The 22,348-nt window shown below is 37.0% G+C and overlaps 1 protein-coding gene across 1 annotated transcript in view; it reads left to right on the top strand.

The window, feature by feature from the left end:
• The window catches only part of BTAF1 (B-TFIID TATA-box binding protein associated factor 1), a 44,683-nt gene that overhangs the window by 15,971 nt on the left and 6,364 nt on the right, over positions 1–22,348 (top strand). Inside the window, exons 8-29 of the mRNA XM_065843900.2 lie at positions 1,184–1,252; positions 3,683–3,772; positions 5,288–5,383; positions 5,621–5,797; positions 6,344–6,484; positions 6,615–6,739; positions 7,902–8,022; positions 8,097–8,201; positions 8,437–8,586; positions 9,221–9,363; positions 9,517–9,691; positions 10,160–10,363; positions 11,460–11,886; positions 12,645–12,835; positions 13,781–13,934; positions 14,026–14,135; positions 16,094–16,295; positions 16,711–16,859; positions 19,783–19,935; positions 20,464–20,585; positions 21,910–22,077; positions 22,266–22,343. Of these exons, the coding sequence (XP_065699972.1) occupies positions 1,184–1,252; positions 3,683–3,772; positions 5,288–5,383; positions 5,621–5,797; positions 6,344–6,484; positions 6,615–6,739; positions 7,902–8,022; positions 8,097–8,201; positions 8,437–8,586; positions 9,221–9,363; positions 9,517–9,691; positions 10,160–10,363; positions 11,460–11,886; positions 12,645–12,835; positions 13,781–13,934; positions 14,026–14,135; positions 16,094–16,295; positions 16,711–16,859; positions 19,783–19,935; positions 20,464–20,585; positions 21,910–22,077; positions 22,266–22,343 (3,350 nt within the window). The remainder of the gene's footprint in view (positions 1–1,183; positions 1,253–3,682; positions 3,773–5,287; positions 5,384–5,620; positions 5,798–6,343; positions 6,485–6,614; positions 6,740–7,901; positions 8,023–8,096; positions 8,202–8,436; positions 8,587–9,220; positions 9,364–9,516; positions 9,692–10,159; positions 10,364–11,459; positions 11,887–12,644; positions 12,836–13,780; positions 13,935–14,025; positions 14,136–16,093; positions 16,296–16,710; positions 16,860–19,782; positions 19,936–20,463; positions 20,586–21,909; positions 22,078–22,265; positions 22,344–22,348) is intronic.

Genomic DNA, 22,348 nt, shown 5'->3' with positions numbered 1-22,348 from the left:
AGATAAATAAAGAATGCCATTGCCAGCTTACTTTTATATGTAAATAAGCAAATGGGCTTCAAACTGTGTATAGCATGGAGGAAGAAAACACGTTTAACCCATTAGTAGCGGTTTGTGACCCAAATGAACCTGAGTAGGTGGATTATAGGTGTCAGACCTCGGTATTAAATTGTAATGCTGTGCTAAACACTTAAATGGTAGGATTACTCTGAGCCATAAATAATTTGATCATTTACACTTCATTTAATCTTTGCCTTACTTTAACTAGGCTTAATTTAGAATTAAGTTCTGTCTTTAGTAATTGAAGATTTAAACAATTACCTTGGTTTTAGAAGAACTTGCATTTGTTTCAATAGAATGAAAAGCTGAAAAATTGTAAGAAATGCTGTACCAGAATACAAATGGTACATAGAAGTTCATTTGTAGAGACTTTATCTTGAGTAGACTCTATTCTACAAAAATATTTTACCAAACATATCTTAGTAATGAAATTCTTTGCAAAATGGTGATTGGAGAATGAATTTGAGAGATTAATGGTAACTGCAGGCTCAATAGCTGCTCATTGCTAGACTTTTAAATGCTTTGTGTTTGTGAGGGTGTGAACTTACTGATGTTGGTGTCATAATCTCCTTTCCAAAGACACCTTGGTTTCATTGCAGGAAATTTTGGGATAGTGGATATGCTGCTGGTTTTCAAAAATGTAGAATGTGTTTTGAAAAAGGTGGTGTTTTTTACTGGATTAACTGACAAAATGTGATTATATAGTGTAATTTAAAACCGAGACCTGCTAATTACTTTCTTTAAAGGCAGAGTTCATAAATTTAAAGAAATCACTGGGGAGGATAAGAAACTTTGCTTAATATTCTGCCTTAGTGTGGTTGTAAAAGAGGTTGAATTCCAGAACATCAAAATTAATTACCATAGAGAAGAGGTTACATTACTAACAGACAATCTTCTTAAGCTTTTTAAAAGATCTGGTGCTGATAAGCAAAGTTTCTGAAGTGTGGAAGAAGGTTGGTTGTTGCTGTTTTGTGCTTTGTTTTGTTTTTCAATTCTGTGTAGTAACAAAGAAATACTTAAGCTTTTGTAGGTCTTTGTGATCTTCACATATCTAAGTGGTATATAATATAAGAAGTGTTCACCTGATCTCTTTAATCTCATACTTAAATTTTTATAAATCTAGGCAAATGAATGGCCTCTGGAAAGCTTTTGTGAAGAGGTGTGCAATGATCTCTTTAACCCTTCTTGGGAGGTAAGACATGTGCAGTATCTTAGATGTAGCTATAGATTTAAAAAAAAAAGGGTTTCAATAGAAACATAGAAATGTTACATGTGGCACTTGAGAGCATTTTGCTAGATAGCAAAAATTAAATCAATTGTAAATACAGATTACATAGCTAAAAAACCCTGGCTTTTGGAGAACTTAAGTGTGTTTTAAGATTCGTTTAAAGAAGAAATGAAGAATTGTAATGTATACTCAAGTGGAGAGTAGGAAAGATGGAAAGCAGTGATTATAAGTAAGAATTCTGGAAGTATTGAAACTCAAGCAAAATAAACACATGCATCTGTGGTCAAAAAGATTAAACAATTAAAACAGGATGATGGTGGCATGCTTGTCTAATGCGAAGTTAGTAGAAAAAGCCGGGGGGGATCAATCCTTTGGTAACAGGATAGGCTACGAATCATTAGTTGTTCTCTTCATTTATTAAAATGAACTTCTAACTTTTTTTAGAATTATAGTAAATACAAAGTACAAAAACTATATATTTGTTTGCCTGGACAATTTGTTTTTGAGATTCAAAACCTTTTCTGACCACCCTTTTATTCAGTCCTTATATTCTTTTCCACAAACTTCGAAGCAAAAATATGGTGTAGTTGACAGTGGTATCTCTTCCTTGAGCTGAAGAAGGAAATAATTGTTCTCAGCTAACTTCAGTTTTTTAATGAGAGTTGATTTTTTGAAGGATCAAATGTTAACACCAACTATAACATACTTAGGTATATCTGCAGCACAGTTTCAGTTATAGCAAGTTGTCTCTACCCATACTGATCTCAAACTTGGAAATGCAGAGATAGATCATATGCAGCTAGAACAATTATTTTGAGCCCAGAGAAGGATAATTATATTTGTGGGCACATCACTGCATCTGAACTGATAAGCCTTTTGTTATTTGAAAGCAGGCTGTTTGCAGTTGAAGCCAAAGTCCACTTGTTTTCTGTAATGCAGACATTCTCTATCTTTGTTAGCACATTTGATATAGGGTGCACGCAATTAAGTAGATCAATACAGAATCATTATTACAGTATGTTCTACATGAGAAACAGGTTAAACTACCTCAAAATATGTGTTTCCAGAAGATGCCAGAGGGCCATTTTATAGTGTCTAGAGATATCCTGGATGACTAGTTCAGACTGCTTGCTGGGCTTCCAGGCAGCTGAAGTCAGCAAGATGAATCCTGCTCCTGGTGTTTTCTTTATACATTTGTCTTGCTGGTTTATGTTGCAGAAGCTTAGTTTCTACAAGCCAAAAGAGGAAGACTTTGCTAGTTAACTTCTATCTCATAAGCAATCTTGGACCAAATAAGCAAATGATTGGTTTATTATGAACAGTTAGGATTTTAAGACTAGGCTCTCTGGCTGTTTTTTATTGGCTTGCTTATAGCTTTTGCCAGTAGCCACTGAGCTGTATATATGCAGATGTGTATGTTTGCATTTAATCTAAGATATTCTGATTAAGGGAGGAGCCACCAACTAGTTGTTGCTATGATGAAATACAATGACTTTCTGCTAGCAACAACCATGTATATGAAGTGCCCTTTAAAAAAAAAAAAAACAAAAAAACAAACAAAAAACAAAAAAACCAACCACCAGGAAGTTCTGCTGTTACCTGTGTGAAGACCTCTCAATGAAAACCTGGTTCAGAACTTTACTTTTGCAACTTCCTATGTATCTGTTGAGTGGGCTTTTCTTGATTAGCCAGTTTCTATCAAAAATACCAGGAACAGGTGTCTGTAGCACATCTTTCTACTGGTGTTCTGACATTTCCCAAACTCTTCTTAGTGTGTTCAACTGTTCATGTTTGGTGGGAACATACAAGTGGCTATAATTTGCTTTTCCATGTCACTTATTCACTTACTTGTTAACATTCAGCCAAGCAAGGCAGGTTTTTAGCCTGTGCAGACCCCAAAATACTCAATGGGGATCCAAACTTTGTTTAAGAAATATAGAGGATTGTAGAGAAATATTGAGTTTTTAAGAAATACAGGATTTTTGCTTTTCTCTAGCTTGCAAGCTTACTAAAACCAGTAATATCTTCCAGTTACTCTTTCTCTGAAAACCAGTGTCTTGTAGTGAGGTAAAACTAAATGAAAACTGTCTTTGGCTACATTACTATGAATATGATAATATCTTCTGTGTTAGAAAGCAGAAGCAATTCTTAATTGTTTCTGTCCATAAGTTGCCAAATACTTAGGAAAAGAACAGGTTGGCTTTGGACAGATTACTATTATGTATATGATTTGATCTAATAAAATACTGTCCTTTCCCACAAATCTTTAAGTACCACTAACTCTGCAGTACTTGAAATGTCTCTATCAAGAACAAAGTGTTGTTTCAGTTACTCAGTGTGATTTTTATTTTTTCCTAAATATTCAAAAATCGACTCTTTATTTCACTTTTCTAGGTTCGACATGGTGCAGGTACCGGATTGAGAGAGATACTTAAAGCTCATGGTAAAAGCGGTGGTAAAATGGGAGATAGCTCTTTAGAAGAGGTAAGTTTCCAGTAATGTAGACTTAACGTGTTACTTAAATGAAGCTTTGAAAGCAGACTTTTTAAAATACTTATGCTTTGCAGGAGGTGGTTGATCTGGGGCAATACAAACCGTGAGATTTGTCTGCTCAAAATAACCTGGATGAAATAATTGTATGCCCTGATGAAATGTTTACATTCTTTTTAAAAAGCTGATGCAAAAAACATACTACTGTACAAGCAGCCATTAATGTGTAGACTGTGTGTAAAGGTATTAAACACCAGCTTCCATACTAGAAAATACTATTTTCAGGTCATGGTAAAGGTATGCTGAAACAAAATTGACAAGCTGATCCTGTAACTCTAGTGAAATGTCTTAGACCATCTAATTCTAGTCACTTAAATAGTGACTTGATTGATTTGCTTGCTTTGTTATTATGACAAAAAAGTATTTTAAATAGTCTATTTAATAGGAAAACCCTTTTAAAAAGCATCCTGAGAGTATTAACTTGTTTACTAATAGTGAGTCTCATTCAGATTCATCCTGATTTCTCTGCTGTAAAAGCGGCTGCCAGAGCTTGTGGTTTAGAGGGTGTTGAAGAATGAGGATATACATTTATCAACTGTAAATCAAGCTACTTTGGCATACTTCGTATATAGGGAAAGCAAAAGCTGGTAGCTGTCCTTGCTTCCATATGTAGCAGTATTTGTTCCATGGAGACTGCAGGGTAATAATAACATGTGCTGCAATATGGTACTTTAAACAGTTCATTAACTATCTATGGAAAGAGTGTGTGTACTCCAGGCTCACTTCAAAGGCTGCTATGTGTGCTGTATGCAGGTTATAATTCTTTGACATGTATGGGAATATGAAATCCATAATATGATGAAAGTTCTGTTCATTAAAGCAGTAGTTTTCAAGGGAAGTGGTGATGTAGTAGGCAAACAGTGGAGATGAGAAAGATGATGCCTGAGCAGTTGGTTTTATGGGGCTTCTGCTCTGACATTGAGTTATACATCTAGTGGGTCTCCAACAGAGACCAGAGGTTCAGAACAAGCTTGGTCTAAATTGCTTTGTTAAGTCTGGAAGAGGCATGGCTGAAGAGCAAGTTCCTTTCATTGAACCTCCCACAGCAGAGAGGTACCGCTTCATAGTTTATTTGTAAATATCCTTCAAACACACTAATTCATTTGCCTGGGACATGTTGATGTTAGTCAGTGTATATTATCTGAATGATCTTACCTTCATGTGCTGTGTGGGGATGAAATTATTTGTCTACCCTACAAAGTACTCTCTAGCCTTTTGATAAAGTTACTATGTGTTGGTGTTGGTTGGTTGTTTGTTTTAATAAACTATGATTTTAATAAGTCAGGTGAGCTGAATTATTTTGCCTTGACTGTCTGTGCAAGATAACTATATTAAGTCAATTTAAACATATGTTGTTATATCTTTTAGATAAATTTTAGCTAAAGAAAGCATATCAGAAATCCTTTATGAATGAATATAATCAAGTGTTCAATTTTTCTCTCTTTACAGATGATTCAGCAGCATCAGGAGTGGCTAGAAGATCTGGTTATTAGGCTTCTTTGTGTGTTTGCACTGGACAGATTTGGAGACTTTGTTTCAGATGAAGTAAGTTGTCTCTGAGGGCACAAGTAGATCGGCAAGCGTATGCAGGAGATAGTATTGCAGCAGTGCCGCTGCATGTGCCTGTTGTAACTGCTCAGAGATGCCTATTACAAAGTAGCTGATGCATACATTTCACCTTGTTAGTATAGCAGTTTCGGTCATCTGACTCTACTCATATTTGTTTCTTTCTAAGTAAAATTTCATACAGAAGTATCTGTTTTATCATTTACTTTATCCTAGGTGGTAGCACCAGTTCGTGAGACTTGTGCGCAGACTTTGGGAGTAGTATTGAAACACATGAATGAGGCTGGAGTTCATAAAACAGTGGATGTTCTCCTGAAGCTGCTTGCACAAGAACAGTGGGAAGTGAGACATGGTGGTCTCCTAGGAATAAAGTATGCTTTGGCAGTACGCCAGGTAATAACCCTCATGACATATTGCAGAAAGGTCTGGAACAAAAAAACTCTGCTCAAAGTTGGTGTTGCTGGACAGTAGATAGGTATGACAAAGTGAGCTTGCTTGCACTGCAGCCATGTGTACGTTGACATGTTGTGACTACTTTTATATCCAGGGTGCAGAAATATGCAAATATGTAGCAAAGTTGTACTGTTGTAACTTGATAAGTTACTTGCACAACACATGATAAATAGAGGCTATGCTTGCATTGTTTTGATAATACTTTGACTAACAGAGCTGAATGGTACAAGAGTTTATTCATGGTGTTATTCTGCAAATACTGAGCTTTGTTTACAGCAGAAGTGAGCTGTGTTTACAGTTCATTCAAATTTATAACCTGGCTTTTACTTCGTGAATATTAACTGACAATGTTTAGATTAGAGTTTTGGACCCATAGCTTCTGTTTGATGTAACAAACAGATTTATTCACACACTCAGAGTATGTTTTAGTTCTTTGGGGCATTATATGCTTTTTAATTTTAAAAATGCTTTTTGTTGTTTTGGCAGGACATGATCAACACTTTATTGCCTAAAGTGTTGCCTGCAATAATTGAAGGTCTTCAAGATCTGGATGATGATGTCCGAGCTGTTGCTGCAGCATCTTTGGTACCAGTAGTGGAAAGCCTGGTCCAACTTCAGTCTCAGAAGGTGACTGAAATGTTTTCCATCAACTCTGATTGCAAAGTTCACTTTTGATCTGAGTGAAGAAAAATAACACTTAGAGGCAGCATCTGGTTTTTTTTTTTTTTAATTTAGTCTCTTCTGCTTATGTATGTAGGTGCCTTTTATTCTTAATACCTTGTGGGATGCACTTCTGGAGCTGGATGACTTGACAGCTTCCACAAACAGTATCATGATCCTTCTTTCTTCCCTTCTAACTTATCCTCAGGTCCGCAAATGCAGGTAATTTTTTAATTAGTATTGCTTCAATATTGCAGGTTTGACTATCCGGTTATTTTCAAATTGGAATAATCAAAGTTGTTTTCAAGTCATGTAGCAAGGAGATGCTTGATTTAAATTAGTATTTTAATTTTACTCTTGCTTTTCCATAAAGTGAAGGTTAGGACAGTGCTTCTATTCTCATTACACAAGTAAAAGGCAACTAAATACTTAAAGGATACTAGACGTTGTTTATATGTGACTTTATTTTTTCCCCTTTCCATTCATCTTGGTTATTTTAGTAAAAGGATATTGTCTCTGCTCATATGGTGGTCCTGCCCACAAATTTCTGGTTTGTCTGCCCTGTGTTGACAAACTCCAAACAAGAGAGCAAACTATGCATGTTAATATGTGTGTACCTGTAGAACTTTACCATTGGACCTGTTCTGAAGAGAGAGCTACAGACTTGAAAATTCACATCAATAGTACAACCAGTAACTCTGTCACTGGTTGAAGACTATGCCTAGTTCCTCTCTGTTTGGGACTCTGTCAAATTAAAGGAATTGCATATCAGTATGTTAACATTTTTCATTATACACATGGTAAACTCACAGCATCTACACTTAAGGTAGATGCTTTACACATCTTATCTTTCTCATCCTATATGATCATCACTGCTGAAGCTGATTTTTGCCCAAATCCAAAATTAAGAATGATGTTTTGTCACTAATGCCATCTTTAATTCAGCATGTGCTGCTTGCATCAGTTGATGTGGAAGTTCATGCACAAAAGATCCAAGCTTGTTTTTAATTACTTCTAAGTTCACAAATGCCTAATAATAAATTCAAAACAAAACCTCACTTTTTTCTAATTAGTTGAACAAAGCCCAGAGTATAATCTGGAAACAACATGGTAAAAAGACATGCTTGAATAGAATACTTCTTTATACCAGTAAGAAAAAACAGTATTTTTGCAAAAAAAAAGATACTGACTCAAAGTATTTTAAATGTTTAAACTGTGGTAACTTGAGCCTTCAGTTAAAATCACAAAGCATCTGCAATAATACCTTTTTAAAAAAAAAGCTTTATTTTGGATAAAACTTTATCATTGAGGATAAACAAAATTAACTTAGCTGTGTGTTTGTTTTTCCCTGTCACTGCCTCTACATCTCCCCTTCATGTGCTAGTATTCAGCAGTCACTCACAGTTTTGGTCCCACGTGTGTGGCCGTTCTTGCATCATACTATATCTTCTGTGCGAAAAGCAGCACTGGAAACGTTATTCACGCTGCTGTCTACCCAAGACCAGGTAAGAATTAGTTATTAGTGTTCTACTGTGATACATATTGGAATCTGCTTGATCATATGATACCCTCGTTTCAGAGCTCTTCAACATGGCTGACTCCAATTCTGCAAGACATGTTGAGGCACATATTTCAGTTTTGTATCTTAGAAAGCAACCAAGAAATTCTGGATCTTATTCACAAGGTATTTACGTGACATAGATACATGGTGTTTATTGTATCCTGCTCTTTCATATCATCTGCACTTTTATGTAGATAAAGAATAGTGTGTTCATGTTAATTATTTTGTAGTTAGCTTATGTGATGCTTTAGCATAGAGTGAAGGAGAATTGGGTGGTTCCTACAATGTATCAGCACATGTGCAATCTTACATAGACCACATACAGATTTGTCACTATTTCCACTGTTTCTTTCCCCAGGTATGGCTGGAACTGTTAAACAAGGCATCTGTACAGTATGTGGTTGCAGCTGCTTGTCCATGGATGGGAGCTTGGCTCTGCCTAATGATGCAGCCATCTCATTTGCCCATTGACTTAAACATGTTGCTGGAAGTAAAAACCAGATCAAAAGTAAGTGAAATGTGACCTCACTGTTTGGGGGAAAGAAGGAGTTGATTAGCTGCACAGCAATACAAAAACATGTTCTAAAGATGTTAGAGGGGAGTGGTGGTGCCTTTCTATAACTCTAAATGTAACCTATCTTACAAACCTGATGTCTGTAGGGCAAAATAGTTCTTCTCAGGTTATCCATGCGAACTCAAAGTTCCATCATGCAGCACATTCCCTATGGGTCCTTTACTTTATAAATCTATCTTTACCTGGTTCTGTAACTATCGTGGTACCAAAACCATCTGTTTGCAAGATTGATTTAAGTCTAAAAGCGCTGCATTATTTCTGAAAACATGCTGAAAGAGGTTTCCTTTTTCTTCTGTGTGGACTCAGTTCATCAGCTGTATGTTGGGTATTAGTTTTAATATTAAGTGAAGGAATCATATAATACATTTTGAAAGGACCATGGAATACTATTAGTAGAGAGGTGATTTATACTGATTCACTACTTTAAGAAGTCTGCTATCCAAGAAATGTTCTGCCTTTTTCCAGCGTTTGTGGGGTATGATGGTTATTTGAAACATTATGGAATATGAATTCATCTTTTCTATTACAAATAAGTTTAGTTTCAGCCTCTCCCAACTTTATTCGGCAGGAAAAGGCAGGTGCTAAACTGCGTCAAGGTCAAACCCAGAATAAGGAAGTGATTCAGGAATACATTGCTGGGGCAGACAGCATTGCAGAAGATCCAGCAACCAGGGATTATGTTGTCATGCGAGCTCGGATGATGGCAGCAAAGTGAGTTTACTGGAAACCTGAAAAAAATATTTTAAATCAATTTATTTCTCATTATATAGTGTTTTTGCCAAAATGTGAGTAGACTTTTTTGGCATCTTCATTAATTGCAGAGTAATTGTAATGTTGAAGTGGCTGTTCTTTCTCCTTTTTCAGGTTGCTGGGAGCACTTTGTTGCTGCATGTGTGACCCAGGTGTAAATACTGTTACTCAAGAAATAAAGCCAGCTGAATCGTTAGCTCAGCTGCTGCTTTTCCACTTGAATTCTAAATCTGCCTTGCAGAGGATTAGTGTTGCATTAGTAATTTGTGAGTGGGCAGCCTTGCAAAAGGTAGGATGTTTCTGCAGCAAAAATACATCTTACTTGCTATCTTAATCCACAACTAATCTGCTACTTAGCTTGAAATAAAATCTCAGTTGATAATCTATTTACTAAAATCTTGATTGTTAGAAAATGGAGGAATAAATTACTTGGTAGCTCAAGACAACTGTCAGAACTATGAATCAGTAAATATGTTCACATTTCTTCTACAAATAAGTCTGTTCTCAAGATGCATGTTATCTAAGGTCAGTGCTTCCTTTTAACATGACTGTCTTCTGTGTTCACTACCAATGCAGTGCTAGTGGCAGACTGAATGTGGTGTGTGGGGTTTTTTTTGTCTTTAATGTTCTGGGTTACAAATATTAACGGTCCCTCTGGAAACTGGATTTTTGTAGCTAGATTGCACTGTTTAGTGCCCAAACTGAACAAGAAGAATTGTGATTACTCAGAAATACAAATTGTCTTTTCTTGTTCTAGGAGTGTAGAACTGTGGCCACTTGTGTGCAACCTCGTTTACTTGGGGTCCTTTCTGAACATCTCTATTATGATGAAATTGCTGTTCCTTTCACACGAATGCAGAATGAATGTAAACAACTCATCTCATTGTTAGCTGATGCGCACATTGACATTGGAAACAGGGTAAACTGCAGTGTATTTACAATAGATCAAGCTAATGAGCTGGTAAGTGGAGGCATGTCTGCCCTTCTTTCAAATATATTATTGTCTTTAAATAAGTCTTCAGCATAATTATTACATGGACAGTAACTTTCAGAAATAATGTGGTGCCTTCACACGTCCTTTGACGCGAGACGTGATAGATACTTACCACTTTCCCTGTGGTGTTTACAGACTATGTCGAAAATCGAGTAGAATGCCATGTAGATACTTAACAGGAGAAAGTAGTACAGTGTTCTGAATGCAGGTGTATATTCCCTATTGAAATCTACATAGAAAACAAAGCGGGCTGGAATTCTTTCAAAACCACTGTCAAAGACAAACTGTAAATTCTAAACTTCCCCCTGCCCGAATCTGCCAAGCATGTGCTTTAAAGTGTGTGTTTTTTCCTGGCTGTTCAATTGTTTTGTGTGTTTTAATCTGAAAATATCAGTGTTAGATGTGCTAATAAAATGTAGCTCTTGACATAAAAAGCTCTGTAAGCAAAACCAGCTGATAATGTTGGGCCAACAATTTAAAAACTTTTTCTTTTAACCCCAAATTGGCTTCTTAAGGAGAGAGAAAGATAGAAGTATGGACAGATGAGGTAGGATGTAGATGAAGAGCTTGTTGGTTTGAGAGCTTGCAGAATAAAAGGGGACTGATGTGGGAGGGGTGTGTAGATTTGGGAGGATGAAGGAATTGTGATGGATATGGTGCAGCTTGGGGCAGGAGAGGAGGGAGATTAGGATCCTGGGTGTGTTTGTGTATGCAACTGAGATGCTGATGGTAACTATAGGAAGGTTTAAGTTTGTATGATTATGGTCATGGTAAGTGTAGGATGATGGATCTTGAAATTCTCAGATGGTAGTATTTATGTAGTAATATGCAGTAGCTTAACTTGGAAATCTCAGGATATCTTTCAAGTTATAGATAGTTGTGTATATGGGCTGAGGGAATTTTGACAGCCAGTCTGATTACAGCTGCCATCTAAAATGAATTCCCAAGGGAGATGATAATACCTGGTGAAGTGACTTGTTATGTTGTGAATACCACAGTTTTCAGAGGATATCCAATTTTACAGTAAATGAAACAGATTTGTAACTCTTTTCTTTTTTATTAGGTTACTTCTGTTTTCAATGAAGTGACATCATCCTTTACTTTGAATCCTAAAATTCTACAACAGTTGGACAGTAAACGACAACAGGTCCAAATGACTGTTACAGAAACAAATCAAGAATGGCAAGTGTTGCATCTGCGAGTCCATACATTTGTTGCATGTGCAGTTGTGAACTTGCAGCAACTTCCAGAAAAGCTGAATCCTGTTATAAAACCCTTAATGGAAGCCATCAAAAAAGAGGAGAATATACTTATACAAAACTACGTGGCTTCATGTATAGCGAAGTTACTTCAGCAGTGTACAACAAGGTCTCCTTGTCCCAATTCAAAGATTATAAAAAATCTCTGCAACTCCCTCTGTGTGGATCCGCATCTTACCCCACTAGCAGCATGTCCTGCACAGCCTCAGGGAAGCCATGAAAACTCCAAAGGTATGCTGTCTGAGACTCCTGGGATTCTTAAAATATGTCTGCTTGAGCAAGTCTTGTTTTCAGTGTTTTTTAAAATGCTAGCAACTGTTAGTCATTTGTTAGTAATTATTTCATTTAGGTGTCCAAAACTACACACTATGTGCAGCTAAGGATGTGTATAGTTTTCAAAAACTATATGTATAAAATAACATTGTTCCAATTTTCAGTTACTGTTCAATTATTAACTGTTATGATCACATTTCACTTACATGTGTTATGAAGCTTTTAATTGAAATTGAAGAGAGTTGAAAATTAAGCTGATTAGCATAAATAGAAACATCACCAAATCCAAAGATACTGATGGCATCTGCTGTTGTATCATGGTAGAAGTCTTGAACTGTTTGTGAAGGATATAGAACATGTATGTTTAAACTTTAGAACATAATGTGTTGTTTTATATTAAGAAAACCAAACTTCTTTAAACTTTTCATGTTTGCCTGAAGTTTTATTACCTGTACTTCTTGCAGAATAAGAATTTATGTGACAATTGACACACTTAAATTTTCTTGCCAAGTTTGTATTGTGCTCTTAACAGAGTAACTTTGCTCTGCACTCTTAATTTTTTCCATCCTTGAGGAGGATGATATTTCTGAGATTTTGTTCTGGTTTGTTTGTGTTTAAGAACATTGAGATTTGCAGGTAACTTGTAGGTAGCTGTCACTTCCACCTACATTTTAAACTGCAGTTTGAGTTGTCAGCTATTCTCTCTTTTCCTTTAGGGCCCAACTCTGATAAAGATGGGATGCATCATACAGTTACTAAGCATAGGGGAATAATCACACTGTACAGACATCAGAAAGCTGCTTTTGCCATCACAAGTCGTCGAGGTCCTACTCCAAAAGCTCCAAAAGCCCCAATTGCAGATCTCCCTGCTGGCAGTAGTGGAAGCATTCCTACAGAACTTGATGAGGTAAATCTCAAAAACTTGCCTTTGCAGCTTGCACATCCATCCTTACCTTCTGTTAGGTTGAATTCACTGGAGTTGATAACACTATAATAGGGATGTCCAGAATCTTTTCATGAGAGAACTGAGCTGATGTAAAATTTTGTGATGCAAGCAACATATATTAGTTGTTGATGATGATGTTTTAAATCTTCAATGTGTCATTAAGAAAAGTAATACTTCTGAAAATTTTACATTTAGTACAGGATATTAATATATCAATGTAAATCCATGCAAGTGGATTTCCACAAACTGTGCTGTGATTATGTCCTATTACCCATGTTAGTGTTCGTCATCTTGACGTAACATGGAAGCTTTGAAGCATTAAAAACTTGAACACGACTGGCTTTAGGATGTACATCTGACTCCACACTTGATATGCCAAATTTCTTTGTTACTGTTCTATTTATATAATTCTTCAGTGTGTTTTAATAAGATCCTGTTCAGGACTGGGATTCCTAAACAGTGTTGTGGATTTTGTTCTTAGTTGCTAAAGCTATTTTTATCAGTTTCACTTCCTGAAGAGAGTGAAGAGAAAGGGCTTAATAATAAACCAAATATTGCTTTTGAGAAGCATTGCTAGTGTGTTATTGTTCTTGGTGTTCCCTACATTGGCAATATCTGAGTTTCTGAAATTGGAACCAGTTGGAAAACCTCTTGCTGAAATGGGCATGTGTCAACAAGAGCCATATCCCCAAATTTATAGGATTTAAATCTGCTATAAAATACTTCTACTTTTTACTACTTAAAAAATTAATAACGTTCAAAGTAAACACTGACCAGCAAATGTCATAGGTAGCTATAAAGACAAGGAGTATTGAATGCCTATATAACAGTAGGAGCTTTCTTGAAAATAACTGTTGTTCTTAAATGTATTTGTCCTCACTACTTGGTTAAATTTTTTAATTCTAGGCTCAGAAACCTTATGTTGTACAGAGAAGAGGAGCTGAATTTGCCTTATCTACCATAGCTAAACATTTTGGTGCTGAAATGGCAACGGGACTGCCACATCTCTGGGATGCTATGGTTGGCTCATTAAAGAACAACATTCACATAAATAATTTTGGTAATTACACTTCTGATTTAAGCTTAGGGGAGCTGAAGGGCTGGATGCAGTATGTCAGTATTTAACTAAACACTTTTTCTGTTCTTAACAGACCGAAAGTCCTTACTGGAAAAAGGAGATGTTCCTGCCCAGGAGCTAGTAAATTCTTTACAGGTTTTTGAAACAACAGCAGCTTCAATGGATACTCAGCTCCATCCTCTGGTAATCATATTCCAAAGCAGCTTTTGTATGAAGCAATTAAGTCTGTTTGTTGCCACAGTTTAAGATATTTTTCTAATGCTCAAATGGTGTTTTTATTGCACTTACTAGCCCACCTGTTCTCCAAGTCCTGTATCCTGTCAAGCATGTCCAAATTTCTGCTCTTAATTTCCAGCATCTTCAAAACTTGCTGACCAAAACTGTCCTTAATGTCCTCTCACAAAAAAGTGCCATTAAGCTGGTGTGTGTTTCTGCAGGCATTCAGGCCATTCCAAAGAGAAGCAAAGCCTGCAGGTCTGTTGGGGACAGCACAAATGCGGAGTTTGTCTCTTGGGAAGTGACCACGAGGATCATCTGGTCCAACCTTTCTGGGCAAAAGCACAGTTCAGTCTAGACAAGATGGCCCAGCACCCTGTCCAGCTGAATCTTAAAAGTGTCCAGTGCTGGGGAATCCACCACTTCCCTGGGGAGGTTATTCCAATAGACATGAAAAATGTCCTCCTGAAATGCCCAAACAAGATAGTATCCACAGCTTGAGTTATGATAATATTTATGCTATTGTGTTACATTGAAATCAGCATCTCAACTCTGCTTTATCCTAGTTCCAGATTTGCTGAACCTGGAGAATAGACAGGGTCCACATGCAGGGAATGCAAAAGTTGTGGGAGACATCAGTTACACCCAAGTAGACTGGATTGATTAATTTTAAAAATTATTTCTTTTTACCTACCTCTCAATGTAAAAGCCTTAATACATTATATGCAGTAGTAGGCTCTGACCTGACTATTTCTACTCAGGCAATAGGTCTTGGAGTTAAGAGAGTTCTGTGAAGATATCAGCTGAATGTAAAATACTGGGGAAGAAAAAGAACAATAACAAAAAAAATACAGTTAAGAAAAACAGAACAAGAAAGTCACCATTATGCCCAATTGGAATACAATTTTCAGTAGTAACCTATCTGCAGTACTCTACTTCAGAATAATTATAGTAGTACTGGAAGAGGCATAGAGAAGGGCAACAGGATGATAAAAATATACAAAAAGGCTCCCATGCAAGGAATAATTAGGCAGAACTCTAGAAGGAATATGATGGGAAAGGATTGGGCATAAGGAATGGCTGTAGAATTCTGAGCAGATGGAGAAGATTCACATGGAAGATGGGAAATTGTTTCTTACCTATTTTAATAAAACATTGAAGTGATTTTGAGTGAATTTAGCACATGATGTGGAAGGGTTTTTATATAGTAGTTCATGTGTAGATTGATTTTGGGGGTGCTAGTACTCTATACAGATTTTAAAAAAATCATTGAAAGTCGAAGAGTGCAGAATTGGTTCATCAAAGCTAGCAGTTAGGGACAGACTAGGAGGAACATGACCATCTGTTTAGGATATCTGACACAAACACATTTTTGCTGATAAGCAAAAGGCATGTAGGTACATGTGTACCCCCCTGGGAAGATGGGCATTTCCTTGTGGGTGTCTGTCTTGTAACACAGAGCTAATAAGACACCCAAGATGGATAATTCATCTGCCTAAACATAAACGGGATAAGTCTAGGACAAATTTGCTAGCTGGAAGGCGTTATTTAATCTATGTATCTGTATTTAAGCAATAAGTATTTTAATTATAAAAAGTTCTGAATACTATATATTTCCACTGTGAAACAATTCCTTAATTATCAAGGGCTTCTTAATTTGCATTTTGACTAAAACACTAAACATTCTGTTACTGTCTGAATTTTAACTGTATTTGGGAGTAGTACTTTTTCAAAGTTCAATTTTTTGTTTCAAGTTAAAATATTAGTTTTGACAAAATGAAAATGTGATCATGTGAAGGAGCCATTTCAAGCATCATTTAGGAGGTAACAGTGACATTAAAAGACCGTTTACTTCAAACAAATTCCGTAATTTGTTTATAATCAATATTAACCATTCCCCCCACACACCCTCTTCTTCTCTTCAGTTAATACAGCATTTGCCTCATCTATCTATGTGCCTTCAACATCCCAACACTGCAGTGAGACACATGGCTGCTCGTTGTGTAGGTGTTATGAGCAAAATAGCTACCATGGAAACAATGAATATCTTTCTAGAGAAAGTTCTGCCGTGGTTGGGAGCAATAGATGACAACACCAAACAAGAAGGTGCAATTGAAGCACTTGCATGTATCCTTGCTTGAGTATTCAAAAATGCAGAAACCTCTTTGCAGTTGTATAATTTGGGGGAACAAAAACTCTTGCCTTGAAAAAAATGGGAGTAGGAATGAAATAAAATGTTAAGCTGTTTTCTTACTGTAGACAAGAAGGAAACTTTTATTTCTATCACCTTTATTTTATCTATCAAATCAAGTTTTGCTGGAGGTAATTCGGTTTCTCAAACTATGGAATTCATTTGGCTAAATGTCACTGGGTAGATCAGACTTCTGGGCTGTTTTTCCCATTGCTTTGTTAGTAGAAATCTTGCTCATCTGATTGTAACATATTAATAACTTTTACCTATTGAGTGAGGAATCTGCCAGGTCTATATTGATGTCAGACAATCCTGAAGTGGTAAAAAGTATTTCCTTAATAGCTGATCCAGGTGTAATGGAGCAGCTGGATGTTGGTATTGTTCCATACATTGTTCTTCTGGTGGTTCCCGTTCTGGGCAGAATGAGTGATCAGACAGACAGTGTACGCTTTATGGCTACTCAGTGCTTTGCAACACTAATTAGACTAATGCCTCTTGAGGTAAGTTCAGACTGGGAGTATACTGAGTATGTGAACTGTCCTGTATCCACTTTTTCACCAGCCACAAAGTCCAAGCTTCTGGCTTATTAAATGCTGAACAAGTAACTGTTTTTAATAAATCTTGAGTCCATATCAGATAATTGAAGCTGTATCCTTTAAAATGTAAAATAAGTAAAATTGGAGCCTCTGTTAGTAATTTTCTAAATTAATGTTACCAAAAAAGTTATCTTTTTAAGAAACTCATTTTGACTGTGTACATTAAGTTAAAGTGTATATTAATTACCTTTGCATGTAATGCTGCCTTTGCTAGTTTTACCTTAAAAGTCTTAAGAGTTGTGTGCTGTCCCTAGGTATGATTTTTGTTGTGTATGTGGTCAAGGGAAATGCATAAAAAAGCAATACTGATGTAAAGGAAAAAGAAATAACAGCAATAGAAGTAGTGTAAAGACAAGTACAGTTATTTATTCCTAGTATTTAAAATGAAAAAGCCCCACCCTACAGCTTTGGGCAAAATATTAAATGTATTATGATGCAGTAATGTTTAATCAATATGGATTTGCTTCAGTTTTTCACACCTACTACAACTTGCATACCTCAGTCACCTTCTCATATGCCACTTCAAGGACTACAAGGCTTTAGGTAACTTAGTTTCACCACCAGATGGTAATAGAAGACAGTTCAGAATTTATTTGCAGGTTTCTAATGGAAAAAAAAAGTCAGTTTAATGGGTTTAGTATCTTTTATTATGTCAATTTTTAATTTAGCATAATAGAACCTTAGAATCTGATAACTAGCAATTTGCCTTAAATGGAGCACTTAATTATTTCCGTATGCTTATACTGAAATGTTGAAAAAGTTGAAAGTGAGCGAAGTAGAAATTAGTTTCTGGCATTCTACTGTTTATTCCAATTCCATTCCCACCAGTGCCCTTCTTATGCATCTAAATACAATTCTATGGAATGCATATATCTTAAATTTTTTTAAAGTTATTTTGACAGAATTTAGTGAGCATCTGTTAAAAATGTAGAATACTTGTTTTATTAATTGTGTATGTATGCATGATCAGTTCGTGTTTCTTCTCCATAGTTACTCAAGAACTCCCTTAGGATTTCCCATTTCAGTTAAAGGAAGTTCAGTATCAGATATTGAACTATATTAATTATGCAAACGTAGAGTGAAGTAGATTAATAATGAGAGAAAATACCAGCATTGTTGTGGGACAGCTAGCAATTTTTAAATGCCTTTGGTCTAACATTTAATTAATAACTCTAGAGGGGTTGGACTCACCTTGGTGGAAAAAATAGGGTAGATTGATAGGCCTATGGAAATACATGTTTTATGGGGAAATACTTTATTGAGGAATCCTTTTTTTGAGATAGAAATAACTTTGTTTTCACAGACAAAGTTTAACACACACTTTGTGTGAAAGAGACTTAGGGAGTGCTGTTTTATGGATACAGTTTTACTTTTTTAAACAGGAATACTTTTTAGGGCAGTCTTGCAGACATTTCATAAGCCAAACTCTTAGAGTTTTCAGTAGTTATAGTGGTATTATTAAAACAGGAAAAAAAAAAAACCGTTTCTACTCTTTCAATTTTGTGTCCCTGAGGCATGACTTATAGTTCTGTAACAAAACGGAGTCTCTATTTAGTCTTTAGTGTTTGTTGCTGGCATTTTATATACTGCCTAAAATTCAAGACTCAAATTCATCTGCTGGATAAGTGATAGGGCTCTGAATAAACTTGGGAGTTTTGAACTTGTGCTTTTGTGTTGGTTTCTAATTGTGAGGAATTGGAAACAATAACAATAAATTAGTTGGGAGAGCTTAGCTGTGCTCAGTTTACTGTGTGTATTCTCAATTTCATTATTCATTCAACGATAAAAAATGAAAATATGACTGAGAGATTGTAAGATCAATGGTTCAACTTAATCTGTTTTGTTTTATTGATAAGCAATCATGCTGCAAGTTGACAATATACTTGAACCAAATTAACTGGCATGATAGTCACACTTCAGACTACTTCTTATAAAAGGGAGAGTAGGAAAAGCAGTTGAACAAGTAGGCTGTTGTCTGTGTGTATGTATGTTCTTAAATACCTTATTGGAGCATTTCTAGCATTTGAAATCTGGGTTAGTTTTCTCCCTTCCTTGTTAACCACATACACGGTAGAATTATTTGATAGTGTTTCTTCCCAGCCATGAGGCCTCCTTGGGTTTGCTAGCTAAAGACAGAGGTGACTCAAAGCTGGGATGACAGGTGTGATGATGGAAAATATCAGTACCTCTTTTGCTGCTGTATGCTACTAGCAGGCAAGAGTGTCTGAGCGTATTTCATCCCCACATAGTTTCCTTGGGCTTCTGGCCTGGTATGGGCAGTACCTAAGCAGCCATGGTCTGCTGCTACAAACCTGGAAGGGCTTTAGATTTTCTTTTCCCCAGTAGTTTCCAACTGCTTGAATTCATCCTGTGGATTTCAGCATCACTTCAGATCTAATTCTGCTAATATCTGTAGGAGAAAAACCTGTATAACTTTGGACGGTTGCTTGTGGCCGAGGAGAAATGAGTGTCAGAGGATTCTCTAGCTGGTCATTCAAACTCTCTAATCAGAGGTAGAGCAGCTCAGTCTTTTTAAAGTCTTAGAAGTGTGACCAGGATTTCCCCTTTTCTATGTGACTCTGTCAAGCTTTTCAGTGTGTCCTTTAGGGCAGAATTTGTCTTTTGCAGCCTACAACCCTAAATGAGTTGATCTGCAAGGAATCAAACAAGTATAGCAATGAGTTTGGATTTATACAGTTCAGAAGATTGCGGATCTTTGCTGTTTGTTTGTTTAAAATGTCTAAGCTAGTATGAGGTTTTATTTCTTATTGTCTGTGTGAAAATTGAGTACTGTACTTATATTACTGCTATCAAAATACTATCTTAGGCTGGTATACCAAATCCACCAAACATGTCTGAAGAATTAATCCGAATGAAAGCTAAAGAACGTCACTTTCTGGAACAATTGTTGGATGGAAAAAAACTGGAAAATTATAAAATTCCAGTACCAATCAAAGCAGAACTCAGAAAATATCAGCAGGTAACAGCTTATACTTCTATTTTAGAAGAGCAATAAGTTCCAGTCTGGTTTTATGGAAGGATAGGCATTGTTTAGATGCTGGATTGCTTTTGCTTGTGGGTTTTGTTTTGTTTTTAGCTGTGCAGTGTATATCTTGGACTCTTGGAGAAGGAACAACAAATTAACTAATGCATGCCATTTATCCTGTTTTTCTTTTAATGAATGGGTTTTTTCGCCTCTTGATTCTGTCATTTTTCTCAGGGAATGGCCAATGGGCTGTGCCTTGCTTAGGCTGACTGTGGCAGCTCACTAGTGCAAAGCCAGGCCTTGTTGTACTGTTCAGCCACTTATGTTTCTCCCTTTGTTTCCCTCTGCTTTTCAGCGAATGGGCTGTAGTGGATGCATTTATAGTGGAAACAAGCTCCTAGTTTGGCAGTGATGGATGACAGAACATACAGACGTTTGAAGTGAAGCTTAACTAGCCGAAAGCCAGTTTTTACTTCCAATGCATTATTTTTATTTTCTAATTTCATCTTTTTTTAATTTCAGGATGGAGTGAATTGGCTGGCATTTCTCAATAAATATAAACTTCATGGAATTCTTTGTGATGACATGGGCTTAGGAAAAACTTTACAATCCATTTGCATTCTTGCAGGTGATCATTGCCTCAGGTAAGCTTAAGCAAATAACATTCTTTCTTAAAGATCTGAATCATAGAATTGGTTAGGTTGAAAAAGACCTTTTAAGATTTGTTAACCTAATACTGGCCTCTAACACAGTACCTAAGAACCTCATCTACAAATCTTTCAAATGCCTCCAGGGATGCTGACTCAACCACATCCCTGGGCAGCCTGTTCCAGTGCTTGACAACCCTTTCTGTGAATAAATTTTTCTTAATATCCAATGTAAACCTCCACTGGTGCAACTTGAGGGCCATTTCCTCTCATTGTATTGCTTCTTACTTAGGAGAAAAGACCAATACCCACCTCCCTACAACCTTCTTTGAGGTGGCTGTAGAGCATGATAAGATTTCCCCTGAGATTCCTTTTATCTAGGCTAAACAACCCAAATTCCCTCAGCTGCTCCTCATAAGACTTGTGCTGTAGAACCTTCACCAGCTTCATGGCTCTTCTCTGAGCTCTCTCCAGCATGTCCGTGCCTTTCTTGTAGTGGGGGGCCCAAAACTGAACACAGGATTCAATGTGGGGCCTCACCAGTGCTGAGTACAGGGGGACAATCACTTCCCTAGTCCCACTGGCCATACTATTCCTGATACAGGCCAGGATGCTGTTGGCCTTTTTGGCCACCTGGGCACACTGCTGCCTCATGTTCAGCCAGCTGTCAGTCAACACCCCCAGGTCCTCTTCCTCCAGGCAGCTTTTCAGCCACTCTTCCCCAAGCCTGTAGTGCACCATGGGGTGGTTGTGATGCAAGTGCAGGGCCCAGCGCTTGGCCTTGTTGAGCCTCATACAGTTGGCCTCAGCCCATCGATCCAGCTGGTCCAGATCCCTCTACAGAACCTTCCTAACTTCCAGCAGATCAACACTCCCCCCCAGTGTGGTGTCATCTGTAAACATACTAAGGGTACACTCAGTCCCCTCATCCAGATCATTGATAAAGAGATTAAACAGAACTGGCCCCAGTACTGAGCCCTGGGGAGCACCACTCGTGACCGGCCATCAACTGGATGTGGCTCTGTTCACCACAACTCTTTGGGCTTGGCCCTCCAGCCAGTTCTTTATCTATCACAGAGTCAGGCCACAAGCTGCCAGCTTCTCTGGGAGAATGCTGTGGGATATGGTGTCAAGGACTTTACTAGGCTTAATCATAGAGCTTTTTCTATGGTAATGACTCTGCACATAGTCCTGGGCAACTGGTTGTAGGTGGCTCTGCTTGAGCAGGGGGGTTGGACCAGATGACCCTCAGAGGTCACTTCCAACCTCAACTATTCTGTGCAAAAAAAAAAAAAAAAAAATTGTTTTTATATTCATAAAGGGCTCAGGAATATGCAAGAACAAAACTGGTGGACAGCGTTCCTCTTCCCTCCTTGGTGGTGTGCCCTCCTACACTCACAGGACACTGGGTGGATGAAGTAGGCAAATTTTGCTCAAAAGAATATCTTAATCCTTTGCACTATACAGGACCTCCTACTGAGAGAGCAAGGTAATATGCTTTGCATTTATGACTTGGGTAGAGTAAAATATCACACTCAGAATTTTGTAATTCACTTTACTACTACTACTACTGAAGCAGAGTTTGTGGGCATGGGAAGACTTGTGATGGTACTTTAAAGGCTGAAATAATAACGTGACAGAAACACTTCAGTTATGATCTCCTCTTTTTTTCTTAAGATTACAACACCAGGTGAAAAGACACAATCTCATAGTGGCTTCATATGATGTTGTGAGAAATGACATTGACTTTTTCAGGTAAG

The sequence above is a fragment of the Patagioenas fasciata genome, chromosome 8, assembly GCF_037038585.1.
Source record: "Patagioenas fasciata isolate bPatFas1 chromosome 8, bPatFas1.hap1, whole genome shotgun sequence".
Taxonomy (NCBI): Eukaryota; Metazoa; Chordata; class Aves; order Columbiformes; family Columbidae; genus Patagioenas; species Patagioenas fasciata.
Note: the sequence above shows the minus strand (reverse complement) of the source record. Positions and strands in the feature narration are given on the sequence as shown.